The sequence below is a fragment of the Pyxicephalus adspersus genome, chromosome 3 (assembly GCF_032062135.1).
Source record: "Pyxicephalus adspersus chromosome 3, UCB_Pads_2.0, whole genome shotgun sequence".
Lineage (NCBI taxonomy): Eukaryota > Metazoa > Chordata > Amphibia > Anura > Pyxicephalidae > Pyxicephalus > Pyxicephalus adspersus.
Genome location: NC_092860.1, coordinates 71807478 through 71825380, shown reverse-complemented (window position 1 = coordinate 71825380; position 17903 = coordinate 71807478). Strand labels below are relative to the sequence as shown.

The 17903-nt window shown below is 38.5% G+C and overlaps 1 protein-coding gene across 1 annotated transcript in view; it reads left to right on the top strand.

Moving 5' to 3' along the window:
• The window catches only part of LOC140326507 (tyrosine-protein kinase ZAP-70-like), a 38747-nt gene extending 23548 nt beyond the window's left edge, over positions 1–15199 (top strand). The window contains exons 8-13 of the mRNA XM_072405156.1: positions 817–997; positions 6852–7064; positions 8731–8923; positions 10980–11120; positions 11227–11339; positions 13651–15199. Of these exons, the coding sequence (XP_072261257.1) occupies positions 817–997; positions 6852–7064; positions 8731–8923; positions 10980–11120; positions 11227–11339; positions 13651–13768 (959 nt within the window). The 3' untranslated portion in view covers positions 13769–15199. The remainder of the gene's footprint in view (positions 1–816; positions 998–6851; positions 7065–8730; positions 8924–10979; positions 11121–11226; positions 11340–13650) is intronic.
• Positions 15200–17903: the final 2704 nt, after the last annotated feature.

The window sequence follows — 17903 nt, the reverse complement described above, 5'->3', positions numbered from 1 at the left end:
AAATACCCTAGTTGCCAACTTCCACTGGGTGCAAGTCAATTTCCACTTTCCTGTGTATTCTTTCTTCAAAAACATTTTCCCCCAAAACTCTATAAGTAGTATAAAAAGATTATGAGGTTGTATACAGTGGAAGGTCCTTTCTGGATTTATATTCTGTTAAACAGGACATTGGGCACATTGTCAGTCAGGTGTCATAGAAGTCTGTATACCATAAAATTATTGTTATTATTGGACCCATTTGCTTTCCACTGAAGCATCATAGCTTAATTTACAGCACATGATATAAATCAGGCATTACAGTTCTTACGGACCACATGTGGGAGTTACCACCACATATTTGATGAGAAGGTCCACCACTAGCAACATGAAACAATGAAACACTAGCTATTATCTTATGTGTTAATCTAATGTCTGCATGGACTACTTACAAATAATCCTCCCTGTGTTTCATGTTTGGGGAATCCTACAACTTGTTACTATGCTTCATGTGCAGATATGAGTATAGGTTGTATCACTGGCAAACTAGTTCCACAACAGATGGACAGGTTAGGTAGTAGTAACTATCCAAAACAGGGTAACAGATATTGTACTTTTCTGAATGCCTCTTTACTCAATGCATTTACCTAGTTGTGTGTGTTTAAATGGTGTCAAAGATGTCCAGTCATATATCATTTTCATCCAGCTTTGGGTAAATGGGCTGCCAGCACACCATATTGAAGTGGAGATAAAAGGAGAAAGTGCAATTGGATTAACCAATCTTAAACCAGTTTATCAATTAACATCAAAGATAATCTCTATTCTAATTTTTCTTTGCAGTGGGAGGTAAGCCTCGGATTTTGCCCATGGACACCAGTGTTTATGACAGTCCATACAGTGATCCGGAGGAGATAAAGGACCGTAAAGTCTTCCTCAAGAGAGAAATGCTAATAATAGATGAAGTTGACCTGGGTGCTGGAAATTTTGGTTGTGTTAAAAAAGGAGTGTACAAAATGAAAAGGTAAGTAGGTTCAGTTTAAATCAGTTTCATCCCTTATTGTGACAGTTGTGACGTCATCTGCCTAGACACAAAAAAACTAAGCCGATGCTGTAAGACACACTGCAATATTTTGAATACATTTCGTACTAGCTTTAAAAAAAATTGCATTTATTAAAAACAATCTCATAAAAAAGATTGGCATTACAGAATGATATTCAATGACACTGATCAACTAATATATGGATAGCATTAGGGTCGGCTATTTGTCAAGGTCTGATGACCACTGCTGTAGTACGCATCTAAGCAGCCAATGTTTGTAGATTTTTATTTATTTTTAAAAACAAATGAGTTACAATCATATTCAGTAGGAATATCTTATACATCAGTTATAAACATTAAACAGGATGTAGCAACCTAGCTAATCTAGCACAATTCTCACATATTGGTTTCAATAACATTCAACAATGTTGCACTCTTCCACTCATTTTCAGTCTTGACAGAATAATTGAACACACACATAATGAAGGTGGTGGTGGGGGGAGGGGGGGTTGGGGGGGTTTAAAGGGAAACAGAAAAATGAAAGCAGGGGGGAAATAGCAAGAGGGAGTTTTCTGTATTAAACACGCATTAAATCCTCTTGTAAAACCGAAGCTCTGGGTTTATAGTTGTTACAGGCTTGATATCAAAGCCGGAGATGCAAATTTTTGGTAAGTATCATTTAAGGTGCTGGATAATTTTTAAATAAAAAAAAGTGTTATCATCCTTGGACAACACATCTTGGCACAGGAGTATATGTGTTTTCCAAGTTTTTGCTACTGTCTGTTTAGCCACCAAAAAGATATAGGTGCACAATTTGTGTATTGGTGATGGCTTAAAATGTAGCAGGGCAAAACAGGGATCATTGGGTATGTTCACCTCAGAAGTCTAAATAATAATCATGAAAAACCAGGTCCACTATGCATGCAGTTCAGTACCCTGTTCTCTGTGACCTCTAAAGCTCACAACCCTGTATTGTGCTGGGAGAAGTGTCTCAATCTGGCAGGTACCATGTACCACCAGAGGGTGGGTTACCTCAGGGTAACAGTAGGTTGTTGTGGATCATCGGAGTAGTGGCAAGTGTGGTGAAATTAGTCCACTTTTAAAGGTAGAAACCTGTGTTTAGGAAGAGAGCCAAGGGAGCCTGCGAATATCCACAGGGTGACATAGGTGAGATTCCAGCTGAACCCGGAGTGGGGCTGCATTTCCTGCAAACAGGCAGGTGAATGGGGTATTTGTGTGGCCTGATAATATTTTAGTAATAATGGGACTCCCAGGCCTCCCTGCTTTTGTGCAAACATGTTTTTTGTGATACTTGTTTTTTTTATTATTGCAAAAAAAGGAAAACAAGGCGTAGGACTGATGTAGGTACTTTGGAGGGGAGTGTCCCTAAATAATACAAGAGTTTGGGGAGGATGGTCATCTTAACTGAGTTTATCCTACCCATTCATGATATTGGATGAGAGCTCCATTTTATGGGAGTGGCCTTGAACTGTTTGAATATGGGGGTGCAATTTGAGTATTATAGGCCTCATATGTGTGGGTTGGAATAATCCCCAGGTGCTCCAAGTGGAATGGTGTCCAGGTTCCCAAGGAGTTTTGTAGAGATGTGGAGATCTGGGATGGCAGTGCTAAATTAAGTACTACTGATTTGTCCTCATTCACTACCAAGCCTGATATTTGTGCATGTTCATTTTAATAATATTATTACAAAGTATTTATATAGCTCTGCTGTGCTTTTCCAAACCTATAGTTATGTCACCAGCTGTCCCTCAAAGGGGACCACAATCTAATGTCCTTACCACAGTTATATATCTTTATTACAATCTAAGGTCAATTTTGGGGGGAAGCCAATTACCCTAACTGCATGTTTTTGGAACGTGGGATGAAACTGGACTATTCGGAAGAAAACCCACACAAAAACACAGAGAGAACATATAAACTCCATGCAGTTAGTGTCCTGGCCAAGGTTCAAATGTGAGATCTAGCACTGCAAAGTGCTAACTTCTGAGCCACCGTACGTTTGGTAGAGGGCTGGGAAATGGTTTTGTCAGCAGAGTTCATTTTGTACAAATGTTGGGCCAAATCTATGGCATATATGTAGGGGTTGGATCCAAACAGCTGTGCCAAGGTTTCTAAGGCCAGGATAAATAACAATAAAGAAAGGGGATAGCCTTGATGAGTGCCATGATTAGTTGGGATGTTTGTAAATACTTTGTATGTGTGTATTGTACCTCTGGTGTTCCTAGGCACTTTAGCACCAGATATCAGACTCTACTGTGAATGTGCACTGGTCATCTGAAAAGATAAAAAGAATGGAGTATGTTTGTGCAAGGAAAGATGAAAGGGAAGACAAAACCTGAAAGTGCCAAGCAACAAGAACCCAGGGAAGACAGAGAGAACAGCAATATGTGCAATAGATGCATATACCAAGCAGAGCACATGTAGGGCTCTGATACAAAAAAGGATGCAAGGCACTCAGGTCCGGAGGTTGCCGGGCTTTGTATGCTACAGTGTCTCTTTATCTAACCCACAGTGCTTTGTCTTGTAATAAAGTTCATTATTACAACAAAACTTTAAGCATATTTAAAAAAGTAGATCCTGGTGTTGTTCAAACATGTCTCTGGATCTAGATCTGTTTGGCCAAACACTTTTAATCTGTTGCTTCAGGCTGAATCCAAATTACAGTATGTAACACTGTATATGATGCTACAGTACAGGTTCCAAAATCCGACAACCTTCGGACCTGAGGTGTGCTGGTTTTTCGAAAAATCCGGATTTTTGAAGGTTTTATATGCTGTAAATATTAAAATGAAATAACACTAAATGAAATGTCACTAAAGGTAAAGGAAATTAAATTTTAATGTTCACCAACTAAATAAAACAGCTTTACAGAACTTTAGTTCAACTAAACAAAATAGTACCTGGGAATTTTATTCGTTACTTTACCCTCGAAAAGAAGCTAAATAGCAGATAGGCTGTCGGGATGATCATCTTCATGAATGACAGTAACAGCAACAGGGACAGCTTCATTTTATGGAGGAAAAGCTAGACCTAACAGCTTATTCTGGAGTACAGCATCATCAAAACATAAACAGCGCCAGAAAATTTGAAAATGCGCTCTGAAATCCATGCCGGAAGACCAGATTTTTGAATGTCAACTGTATTACCAAAGGATTTATATCTGTTGAGTTTATTAACACAATAACTTTGAATTAAAATAATACCTGGTTACATAATCAGGTTAAAAAAGCCACTGCTCATAGGGTTTAACCTCTAGGAAAAAAAAATAGACATACTAAAAAAAACCTGCATATTCTAGATTGAAACCTATATGCACAAATAATCTAGAGTAAGGCAAAATGCTTAACCACCTTGCCGTTAAGCCCGACCTTCGTTCGGGCACAAAAAAATTGCAAGGATGGTTAACCCCGAGATTTTTCACAACCATACTTACCTGGTCCCCCTGTGCTCATCCAGCGTCGTTTTCGTTTTCCAGCGTCGTCCTCCGTCCAGCGTCGTCCGTCGATCTCCCTCTCCAGGGTCGGGTGCCAGCGGGACCGGTAAGATGCCGGCTGGCATCTTGTGTTCTGCCGGCCGGCATCTTGTGTTCCGTCACCCGGCCTCTTACCTGGTCCCGCTGATCGTCCGATGTCCTTCTCGTTCCAGCGCCGGATGATCTCTGAAGGGAGAAGCCGTCCGGCGGAGAAAAAAAAAACGGACGGCTCCTCCCTGCGTGCGTGATGACGTCGGCGCATGTGCGGGAAATTCAAATAGAAACTCATTCATTCATTTTGTATTGGATTCAATACAAACTCCTGTATTGAATCCAATACAAAATAATTCAAATAAATACAAAGTGTGTAATTGGTAAATTCAAACTGTCATTTTGTATTGGATTGAATACAAACTCCCGTATCCAATCCAATACAAAAAATAAAAAAAAAGTAAATAACTTGGAAATTCAAATTTATATTTTGTATTTGATTGGATACAAACTTGCGTATCCAATCCAATACAAAATAATATAAAATTAATACAAAGTACATAACTGGTAAATTCAAACGCTCATTTTATATTGGATTGAATACAAACTCCTGTATCCAATCCAATACAAAAAAATAAAAAAATAAATAAAATAAAAGTAAATAACTTGGAAATTCAAATTCTTATTTTGTATTGGATTGTATACAAACTCCCCTATCCAATCAAATACAAAATAATTCAAAACAAACCCCAATAAATACAGAATCAAAGTTTTAAAAATTGCCACTTATTCCCTGGATGGCTAGTGTGTAACACTGTGTCTTATCTTACCTTTGCTGATCTTCGCCTAATTTTGACCATTTGCTGCCTGCTTTGACCTCTGCCTGGACTCCGACATCTCTGCCTGCCGCCTGCCCTGACCTCTGCCTGGACTCTGACATCTCCGCCTGCTTTGACCTCTGCTTGGACTCTGACATCTCTGCCTGGACCTGGACATCACCGCCTGCCTGACCCCCCTGCCATGGCTTCAAGCTTTGTTTATGTAGTCATGTTTAAGCTGATTTTTGTGTTTTTCCTTTAATTTTATTAAAAGTAATTTTTTTTTTTTAAATGTGTGTTTCAAACATTTTTTATATTCATATTATCTACTAGACCCTGTTCGGACATATTTCTGTAAGTTACAGGTCTACAATTTAAAAAAAAAATTTCATGAAAAACAGTGGATCACTTTTGGTACAGAAATCTAGACCTCAGTGTAACGCTCAGGAGGTTAAAGATCATGGTTCAATATAGTTCATAGCTCCATGGCTCCGTTTAGTTCCTTTCTGGTATTGGGAGAGCTGTTAATTTTTGCACCTGCATTATCACCTCTCTCTATAGGCTGTTGTGCTGACATACATTGTGCATGCATGGTCCACTGTTGTCACTGTCAGAATGCTGATCCAGAGATGTATATTGTGTAGCCAACACTGTATTGAGTGCACATAGACATGAAGTTGTTGATAAAGGCTAGAGGAGATCACCATCACTGAGATGCAAAGAAAGTTAAAAACTAATATATATGCAAAAACACAATTGTTTTACATATTTATAAATCATTCCTCTTCAAATTCTGCATGTTTGCTCAGTTTATTACTCATTCTGCCACCCAGTGGTCAATTGTCAATGGTGCACAGCAGTCACAATGGTAAATGCAATATTTATATTCTAATTAAATTACGGGTGAATCGACATGGTAATAATTTATAAATACATCTCTTATAGCACTTTAGCAAACACAATTTCATCCAGTTAATGATTTGATCTTCCGGTAATAAACTTAAAAATGTGTGTGCTTACTTATCCCTTGAACAAGGGATGCTCCTGAAACAAATGTAAAGTTTTTATGCACCTAAATGGTTTTGTCATTGAAAACTTGTGCCCTAGTTGGAAGTGCTATGTTCAGTTAATTTGCATGCTGGAAGCACAGTTATCCAGCAGGTCAAAAAGTTTGCTATTTGTTATAGTTGTTCATTTCCTGTGTTGTAAAAAGAAACCATAATTCCATAAGCACAAAATTACAATTTCAAAGGGAATCTAGTATATGTTGTAAACATATATGTAAGCAGCATATTAGCAGAATTAGTGTTACCCTTACGAAATTATAGCTGGATGTAGATTTAAATGAAACAGTAATTTTGAACAATATAAAATTTCAAAGTAGATTATAATTCAGAGTAGAGTAGACCTTTGAAGGATACATACTTTAATTAAACTGTGTTTGTATGTATTTAGCAGAAATTCTACTTTGTTCTACTGTCTTGTGAGGCAACAAATGTCAATATTGCAACAACGGTAATGGCTTGTTTTTCAGGCGTCAGATTGACGTGGCTATAAAGATGTTGAAGATGCAGGGTGAAAATGAGAAGGCAATAAAGGACGAAATGATGAAGGAAGCAGAAATTATGCACCAGCTGGACAACCCATACATAGTCAGAATGATAGGGCTGTGTGAGGCAGAGTGTCTTATGCTGGTCATGGAAATTGCATCAGCTGGACCCCTGAACAAATTTCTGCAAACTAAGAAGTAAGTAAACATTTAAAGCTGACCTAGATTTAGGGTCCTTTTTCACTTATTGCTCTATTTCCTTGCATAGTGTACACTGGCCCCAGTGGGAGGATCAGAAGAGATTGCACTTATCTCACATTTGGTGTGTGTTCAGTGAGCTACATTTCCCATGATTCCATGCAGACATGTGCAAGCAAAAACATCTATTTGAAGAAATTGGCAATTTTTGCAATTTTGAAGAAATAAGCAATTTTCGCATCTATTTTGCTGTAACAATCCTGAATCCTGTGAATATAAAAATGGTTGCAAAAATACATATATGACAACTTTAAAAGTTTATTGCAAAGCCCCTGAGCATGGTATTGACACCAAAAAAGTGTGCCAGAGGCTCAGGTGCATGTAAATCAAAGTTATAGTATTGTTGGGAAAGGTATTTTAAAGCAACCTGTCAGCTTTTAAACTTGCAAAGGTTTTGCCAATAATCCGAAGTCAGTCAGAAAGTGACTCTTAAAAAATATGTGTTTTCTTGACCATATTTTAAGTTTGATATATGAAAAAAATGACAGGCTGAAACTATTCATTATAAAAAGCCGGCATGTTGTTTATTGTTGCAGGAACAGGCAATGTGCCTTCTGCAATAAAACAAATGTACCTGTCTGTTCACTGTCTTTTCTGAAATGTACAATGAGCTGAGTATGTGTAGGTCAGTGCTTGATCCTGGGTCTCCTAGTATATCCCTGGCTCCTGAGAATTATTCAGTCTTGCATGTAAAATGGTCAAACGCCTAAACCCAGAAGAAGATCAGGTAAAGATGGTGGAGCCAGTGCTGCAGTAAGGATAGGTAAGTGTACTTAAAAATTGCATACCAACATGTAAACTTATTGTATAAACAACCTACTTCCTCACAATTTTTTGAATTGTTAATTGTATGTCATGTCCCCATGCCCCCCCCCCCCCCCCCCCCAAAAAAAAAAAAAAAAACTCTCTCAAACCTAATAAACATAATTTCACTCATGCCCAGCTATTTGCAGGGCTAACAATAATGGGCTGTGGATAGGGTACAACTGGGGTATGGAAGATTGCACCTTACCACAGAAGGAAGCATAAGGTAAGCACACCGCTGCTTCCCTAATGCATATTACCTAAACCTTCCAGGATTTTATGAAATCCATAAAGTTAGTGTCCTGGCAATCAATTTGTGGGCCCCTAAGCTTTTAAACTTTGAAATATTCAGGATTTTCTGCAAGCTCCAGGGACATTTTTTTGGCAGGACAGGAAACCTTTAGGTATGAAATATAAGGGTTGCCATTGCTGACCTCTTTTTCTTACCTGGCCATTCTGACCCAGCTGCTTATATACTTACCTGGAACAGATATGCAGAGCAGAAGCTCAAATTTCTGTCTAATATTCGAATGAGTGTGCTTGTTCTAGGTCAGTGACCCAAAAATTACTGAAATTATGAACAGCCAGCTGTTTCAAGGTCACTAATGGCAGAGCCATTTTTTCTTAATAAAGGAAACCTATAAGAAGAATCTGGTATGTCAAATTGGCCATTTGACAACTCTCACTAGGTTCACTAGGTAACAAAGGTCACATTAAAAAAGAATTAGGGCATTTTGAAAGTCTCATTCAAAGTAATATGAACTTAAAAATGTTAGTAATACATTTATATTCTTTTCTGCAGAGATGAAGTGTCTGTTAACAACATTGTAGAGTTAATGCATCAAGTCTCCTTGGGAATGAAATATCTAGAAGAACACAATTTTGTGCATCGTGATCTGGCTGCACGCAATGTCCTACTAGTGAACCAACATTATGCAAAAATCAGTGACTTTGGACTCTCCAAGGCACTTGCATTTGATGACAGCTACTACAAGGTAATCCTTTGTTAGTGTTATAAATTGTTAATATGTGATAGAGTCTTCTATCATAACTTGTTATATATAAATAATGTAAGGTTTAGTACTCCAAGCAGTTTGTCAAGTGTTGCATTACTTGTGCAACTGCCAACCAAATAATATACAAACAATGCACACATTAACACTTTCCTCTCCTAACAAGGCATTTTAAAATACAATTGTTTCATGATTTGCTGTATGGAGTTAGTGTTTTTTTAGAACTATTTATACTGTGGTCTTTTCCCCTCCAAGCATTTTACCATTGTAGACATGAGCTCCAGGCTGGTATTTAAATTTCATTGTCTTATGTAGAGCTGCTTTGTGAGGGACAGCCAAAGGACTTTAAACCATTTCTGACTGTCACATTTGCCACATTTTAAATGTGTTATGAATTGTGTTATATATACATACATATTACATGCCGCTTGACCCAAAAATGTTTCATTATTTAAACAAAAAAGAAATTAAATTTACCTGATAATAAAATTAAACTTATGGGATCTATTCATCTATAAAGCTCTATAGTGAAGAGAATATACCTTAAGTATTGTTTCTGTCTTAGAAAAATAGTATGCTGCAGGTAGTTCAGCAAGTCAATAGCCTTTTCTGACTTCCCCTACATCAATCAGCTGCATGTGACTGGTATGGTATGGAAAAGTAGCAGATTCACCAAAAAGTCCTATATAATATTGGTTCTCCCTTATAATTTAAGACACACAAGAGGTCTAGACCTGAGTAGCTGGGAAACCTATCAGTTCTGTCTTAAAGATAATACAATATCAAGTGACATCAAGTCTGGTAAGCACAACAAGTGATGTCCTTATCTGATGAATGCCCCTATGACATGAGCATTCATAGTTGGCTGTCCTCAACTTAACAGCCTAGGAGCTACTCAATGAATTCATCTGTTATGTTTGCACATGCACCCTAAATTGACCGTAAAACTTCACATTAGAATGACACATTCGCAAAGCTATAGCAACAGTAACTATCTCCCATTTTATGTCACAAACTACAAAGGCAGAGACACCTGACAGGTACTAATGGTAATAGCTGAATTTTTGTGGACCCCAACATGCCATCCCACTGGGAAAGGAACCAAATGTGAACATACAAAAGGCAAATGCATGTACCAATTTACAGGAAGGTAAGTATGTTTTATTGCAGAATGGACTTTCCTTTTTTAGGTCCCCTAAATAGAGGGGCAGACAGTATGTGTAGCCTAAAGATTTGGGCCATACCAAGCTCCTGCCTTCCCAGTGGGGAGCTCATTGTTGGGAAAGAGGACCTAATCCCCACAACCTATTCTAAAATGTGTGGATTGTGTGGTTTAGGACCTTATTTAGGTTCTGTAAATCCTTCATATTAAAAAGCTGCCACCCTCCAGATAAATAAGGTGAAACTATGTTACTTTTTAATACCCAGCCACATTTAAAGAGACATTTAAAAAGAAGACTGCAAATGGCAGTTAAAGGCTCAAAGCAAAAGAACAGTAAGTAAAGTGTTAAGTTATATATGTATACTGCAATGCTCAGTAGAAACGTTTCGCAGTGAATTATGCACAATGCATGCACTATGGTGTAAGCAAAATATTTCTATTACTTTACAATAGTAATTTTATGCTTTAAACACAAGATGGCCTTAGAGTGGTACACAGTATTCAAGTATATCCACTTTAAATAGTCATTAATGTGGGCATTAAAATTGTAAACACATTAAAAAAACAACCCCAAGCATGTTGTTTAGTTTTTAAGCACATTACAGAATTATAAAAGTCTAATTAAGACTTTTTTCTCTAAGAAAGCCACAACTGTTAGAAAAATGTAAGTGTGCATCTGAAATATTAAAGAGGGCGAGTAGGTTAGGGAGAGACAAAATATATTGCCTGGTGGTGGAAGCTTGTGTTTAACTAACTTTATTTCACTATATGTACATTGTTTCTACCTGTTCTTTCCAGTATAAAATATATAGGCATTTTGAAAACATCAACTGGATCTTCATATATTCTAATCATCAATTATCTTTTTTTTTGTAGGCTAAATCGGGCGGCAAATGGCCTTTAAAATGGTATGCTCCAGAATGTGTACTTTATCGTAAGTTTTCCAGTCGTAGTGATGTGTGGAGCTTTGGGGTAACCATGTGGGAAGCGTTCAGCTATGGTCAGAAACCTTACAAGGTAAGGGTTTTGAGGTGCACATTACTGATCTGAATATTTAAAACTTCAGATAGAACATTAAAAAAAAGCAATTTGAAGACACCTATTGCTTATTTTTGTTTTACAGAAATTAAAGGGCAATCAAGTAATTGACTTTATTGAGAAGAATGAGCGTCTGGCCTGTCCTGCACAATGTCCCAAAGAAATGTATCAGCTTATGTTAGACTGCTGGATCTACGAGTGAGTAAATACTTATATCCCTACCTTTACTCTTATATTAGAATCTTACACATTATATCTCATCATATAACTCAGATGTACATAATGACAACCTTCTTTTTAGGAGGCATATAAACCTAGGCTTCAAAAGTTCATAAAGAAATAATTTAGTTATAGGTATAGTCTAGTCACCACTTGACTTGTTATATCCCTCAGAAATTCCAGCAAGATTAACACTGCATTATCTATAAAACATCAGTATGGGTAGAGTATTTTTAGTTCTCCTCTATTAGTAAATAACCATAGTACTAATAATACATTTCCATTCATTTAATTCCAATTAATTTAACTGTGCTCCAAATAAATTATGTATGAACTGTCCCTCCAGGTTCAAGTGCAGTGTTAGTATGGATGGGACACCGCCCAAAACTTCCTGTGGAGTAGAGAGTCTGGGCCTGATTTATGAAAGCTCTCCAAGACTGGAGAGAATACACTTTCAGAAGTGAAGCGGGAGCTGGATGATCTAGAACATGGAATGGATTTTTTAAAAATCATTTACTAGAAAATGTTTTGAATCCTGGACTAGATTCATTCCAGGTTTGCTGGATCCCCAGCTTCACTGATGAAAGTGTATTCTCCCCAGCTTGGAGAGCTTTCATAAATCAGGGCCTCTGTCTCTACTACAGAAGCCCCTAGCGTGTAAAATAGAATTTATGTGAATGAATGGTCATAGGAAGCCTCATGTATGTTTCAGTGCCAGTAACAGCCCTGTGCACCGAAAGACCAGACTGGAACAATGGACACAGTTTGGCAGTGTGTAATATCAGACAATAGCATAATTTTTACCAAGAGCATAGAGTGAAACATCCTACCTTTTTGCTTGTAGGTGTCCACTGCTTTAAAATGAAAACACCCTTCATAAATTTAAAACAAAACAGGTGCATGTAGGTTTTTTTAAACCAAAAATGATCTTTGCCATTTCACACTATGGGTCTAAACCGTAGGGAAGACAATAACTACCTACACTGAATATGCATTGTATACTAATATTTGGGAAGAGTCAAAATATAAAGGTCAAGTTCTCTATATATTTATTTTAACTGTGCTTTTCTGTCGATATCAGCTTGCTACAGAACGCAAATTTAAATTAGCAGTAGAGAGTGGTAACTGCTATAAATCTCTGGTACAACTTTGTTAGGGCTTGTTCACATAGATAGTTGTGAGTCATGTGCTAAGACAATCACCTCCAACTGTGTTTAATTTTTTCCTGGCAGTACACAGGCAATGGAATACTGGATCACAATGATCTACAGCGCACACCCACAGGATCTGCTAGGATCACTTGTCACTGCCTACCTCCACTTACCACTGAAATACCCTCATTCATTTTAGTGATAAATGTCATAGGATAATGGTAGATTAGCAGCTGGTAGGCAGTACAACTGCCCTGTGTAATGCGCCTGGGCACACAAACCACAACCAACTCCAGATATCCTTGAATAAGGTTTATTCAGAATGGTACAGCACAGCAAGGGTTAATTTCAATCAAGCAAGGTACAGAAGGATAAGGCAAATGCAGGTCAGTAACAATCCGAGGTCAGGGCTGGCAGCAGGCAGAATGGTCAATAACAATCCGAGGTCAGGGCTGGCAGAGTTCAATCAGAGTTAGTTTCAGACCAGGTCACTGAGGAGATGACAAGCAGATAAAGTTTAACATACACAAAGACACACCCAAGCACACTGTGGTAACAGAGGCTATAGCGGGCAATGGTGTAAAGGACAGGCTCTCCTTAAATGGCCAGGATGACCAATGACCTTGCGCCACCTGGCACCGTTTGATAGGAGACTGGGTAAATCCCCTGCGGCTAATTGGCCGCAGGGAATTAAAACTAACTATGTCCTGCCCCCGGGCGAGGCAGCCGAGTGCCACGCCCTCGGGGGGTACAAGAGGGACGCATAGTAACACGCGCACCTCTTCCTACAGCACCCCTAGGACGTGCACTACTTTGCACTTGTTGCAAAGGAGTGCTGAGAGCATGAACATCATTAACCACATCTAAAGGGATGCAAGGGCTGCAGCCTGGCTGAACAGTAGTTTGGCCAGGACGGATCCCTCCGCCTGCAGAGACAGACAAGCTGCGGGCAGGGAAGCAGCCTTGGCCATGCTGCCTGCTACTGCGGCGTCTCCCTCTGTGGCTGGGAACCCCAGGGACACCGCGGGCTCGCAGGGCGGGTAAGTTCCTTACACCCTGTAATCCATTATAACCCTGTGTGAACAAGCCATAAAAGTGACTTGGCTAAATTATGTTTTTCATCTATTGTTTCCACATAGGATGGAGAAACGCCCAAATTTTGAAAATGTGGAAAACCGGATGAGACTTTATTACTACAGTGTTGCTAACAAGACTGAGGAACCAAGTACTGCTTCAACTAAAGAAAAGACAGTCTAAATAGATCTAAAAACCTGTTTAGACCCCAGTGAAACAAAACAAAGCCCTTTACCTCAAAATAAAGAATACTATTTTGTGAACATTTTATTGATAAGTAACTTAAATGTCATAATGTTGATTAAATGATTTACATATATATATATATATATATATATATATATATATATATATATATCTTATGTGTTGTATGATTGGGGGGAAATTCTAGTAATATAAATTTTAGTCCATAATTAGCTGCCACTTCAGTTACTTTCACTTTACACAGTTACTTTACACTTTAAACTTTAAAAAGTGGTTGTCCGTTAAATTTAGTCCAGGTCAAATTTTTTCATCATATTAGTGTTAGGAGATGCTTATGGGGCCAGTGATTTCGTGCTGTGCACCATAGGAGTATCCTACACCATTTATTCTGACCAGCGATATAACTTGCAACAGCAAGGAGAATAAGGAAATATGAGCTTCTCCTGCTTCCCTTTAGCACCCCCAGCTCACACTCTGAGGCTGTGCACAGTTGAAGGGGATTTTAGAAGCAGATTAGTCCCTGGCTCAGTCCTGCGCTGCCATTGGCTGCTGGGACGTTATAGCATCTCTTCTCCCAGTCAGCAGTATCTGTTGTGGTGTTGAGCTAGGCTGCTTGGTTGCTAGTGCCTTTGCCTGTTTCTGCCCCCTGGATTGTATGCTGCCTGGATTGACCTTTTGCCTGTGACCCCAACTCTGCTTTGTATTTCCCCTTCAATACCTCGTCTAGTGGACAGAGGTCACCCTTGTATGGCCTCTGGCTTGATATTCTGGATTTGCCTCTGTAAGAACCATGTACTGTATTATCAGCGAGGTCCTGGTCCTCTGCCAGTCCTGAAAGCATCTCCCAGCACAGTCTCAGGACCAAACAAGGAGACAGGAGAGTTGGGCAGAGCCATAGAAGGGCAGCAACCAATCAGAAACTTTTTACAACTTTGCCTTTTTGAACATAGGAGGAGCACTACCAGAGCCCTACAAGATGACTGGCCTCTATGTTCCCAAGACATGTCCCTCTGGGACATGAATATTCCCACAGACTATTCATTTGCTCACTATGCTGATGCCCTGATACAGCTATAGAAGGTGTTTCCCCCACATATATATTCACAACATCATCAGAAGTATGCCCAAAAGTTGTTGGGAGTCCATACAGGTAAATGGGGGCCACATAAACTAGTGACAATATCGGTTGTTTTAATAAAATTTATGCTCAATACGTTTTATTATTTTTTTTATAGTTTTATCTTGTGGTTTTTTTTTTTTTTTTTTACAATTTCATCATTTTTAGTGTGATTTTGAATCCATCACACAGTGGGTAATGTTTTTGGTTTCCATTGACCATTTGTATGTCATTTTGTTCTCAATGAATTACTCAATGTATGTCAATAAAAATTTAAATATTTAAGTCATCCATATCTGATATATAATTTAAGCGTATGCTTTTTTTTTTTTTTTTTTTTACAGTGTATAAATAAAGTTAAAGCCTAAATAGGCAAATAAGGTTTAACCTTTTCATATGAGAATCTGTTATAAGAGAAGAAAGAATTTTGACTATTATTGTAAACTGTGATTTGGACCACTACAAGCATTTTGAGGTGACTAGTGATTGTTTATAGTACATTTCTATTTTTTTAAGATTCGAAGCCCAGAAGTGTGGCATTATACACAACACTCATTGCAAATTTGTACATGTGTTCTAAATTTAAAAATAAACCATCAATCGAGGTGTGTCCGGCTGGCTCTTAAGATGGCCTTATTCTTATTCAAAGAGAGCTCTGTGCGAGTTTGGGCATTAGCAACATTTCTTTTCAGCAACTGTGACCCTTGGAGTGTTTTACTGGTGTTCTGGATCTATACCACCCTGGACAACATGACCAAACGGAAGAAGGGGAAGACGGAGTCCCAGAAGCTTTCTAATTACTTCAGGCCGCAGCAGTCCCGGCAACAGCAAGATGGTGGCGAGACTCCTCTTCCGCCCCCCCCCCCCACCTGCACATTCAGCTTGTGAATCCTCCCCACGATCTGTATGTATGGGTAGATCAGAGGGAAGTGTGGTTGAGTCCTCCCATCATACAGCTTCACCTGCAGTATCATCTCCAGCTCCGCAGAATGTAACACTCCGGATCTCGCTGTAGGCGGGACTGGGGATGATTCCCCAACAGCAGGCCCGATAGTAAGTATAGAACTGGAGCACTTCCAAGTGGGAGATACAGTGTTGTCCCCATCGACCCTGAAAGAAATGCTACTGTCTTTGAGACATTCCGTACAGCAGGATCTAAACTCCATGCTAGGCAAATTTATTACATCACTCTCTGGATTTGGAAAACGACTCCAACATGTAGGATCAAAAATGGGGGAATGGCTTGGGAATCTCCCAAGCCCACAATGATCTGATTGATGCTCATCAGGAACATGCTTCTGCGATAAATTGGCTTAGATCCAAGGTAGCAGATCTAGAGGACCGCTCCCAGCGTAATAACATCAAAGTAAAGGGGATCCCAGAAACTGTTATCCAGGGAGAACTGGGACCTTTTATCAGGAATATGTGTCACGCATTAGTTCCATCAGCCACAAATTTGGAACTCACTATTGATCGGGCCCATAGAATCCCCAAGCATGCGTTTCTTTCTGCTGAGGTCCCACTAGATGCATTGATCCGCATGCATTTTTTCACATTAAAGAAAAACATTAAATAAATTCCCAATAGATAGTTCTGTTTTTCTTTATTTTATTAATTCAGCTTTATCGGCTTCTTAGCTTTAACTTGGGATTTCAGAAGACAGTGTTGATGCTAAAATGGGAAAAAGCTTTTAATTTTAAAGCTCAAGATTGTAATTGGCTGGCCGCCTTGAATGCGACATATCAAACTACAAAATGTCTGGATCATTGGGATATGTACCAGAAGGTGGTTAACCAATTGTATTTGTCTCCAGTAAGATTAGCACATTTCTCAGCTTCTAGCACAAACATTTGTTGAAAAGAATGTGGTGAAATTGGCACGCTACAACATATTTTATGGCAGTGTATATCAGTTCGATCTTTCTGGAACCAAATTATTACTTTGGTTTCAGAGAATTCGGGCACCCACATTCGAGCTGGCCCTGATTTGGCGATCCTACATTTAGGTTTAGATACAGTTCCTTTACCGGCTAGACCAGTAGACATTCATATTTTACTGAGTGCCAAATTGTCGATTCTACGCAAGTGGAAGAGTTTGAACGTGCCCACAGTGACTGAAGTAGTTAAGGATAATAATGCCTATTGTTCCTACAAACGAATATTTGCATTGGATTAAAATAGGTTTAAGCAGCTCCTTAGAGATTGGGAAGTATGGTCTAACCGTAAGAAATGTGTCATCAACATCTACCTTTGATGTAAGTAGCTAGCTTAGGTTAATAGCTAGATTTGGTAAGATGTACAGCTGTATGTAAGGTATTACTTTGTTTTTTCCCTAATGGAAATTTATTCTATTTACAGACGTTATTGACTGGTATATGGTCGTTCTTGTACTTCTTGTATCTTTTTCTTTTTTTTCCTCTCTTTTTCTAATTCTGTTGGCTCTTTCTTTTTGACTGTTCTGTTTTATGGAGTCACCTTAATGGTGTCTTTTTCCTTTTATAATGTTAAAAGTGGATACATGTAACCTTGATATGTTTGCTTTTTATTATCAGGACTTTTTACTTTTGTATCTTTTATTAAAGAAAAATGTATATAAAAAAAAACCATCAATCAACAATTCTCTCAGTCCTGATAAAAAAAAGAAAAAGAGGGGGCGTGGCTGAAAGGATCTGCTTGTACTTCTAGTTCCATGAATCGAATGCACCGTGACTTCCCCTGCACCAGAGAGACAGACGTCTGGAGAGATATCCCAATAACACACACACACAGTATGGTTTTAGGAATATACTCTAATGTTTACTTAACGAAGTGGTCTTTTTATACAGATAATTATACAAAAGAAGGTTGGTCTTTAGTTACATATATAATGTTATTTGACACATTGTAACTGGGCTGATTTGTTATATAGGTATGTCGTTGTCTTTTTTATTTTGTTGCTTAGAGTATTGGTTTACACTCTGTGCTATATGCTTCTGCTAGCAGAAATGTAGCTGTTTTT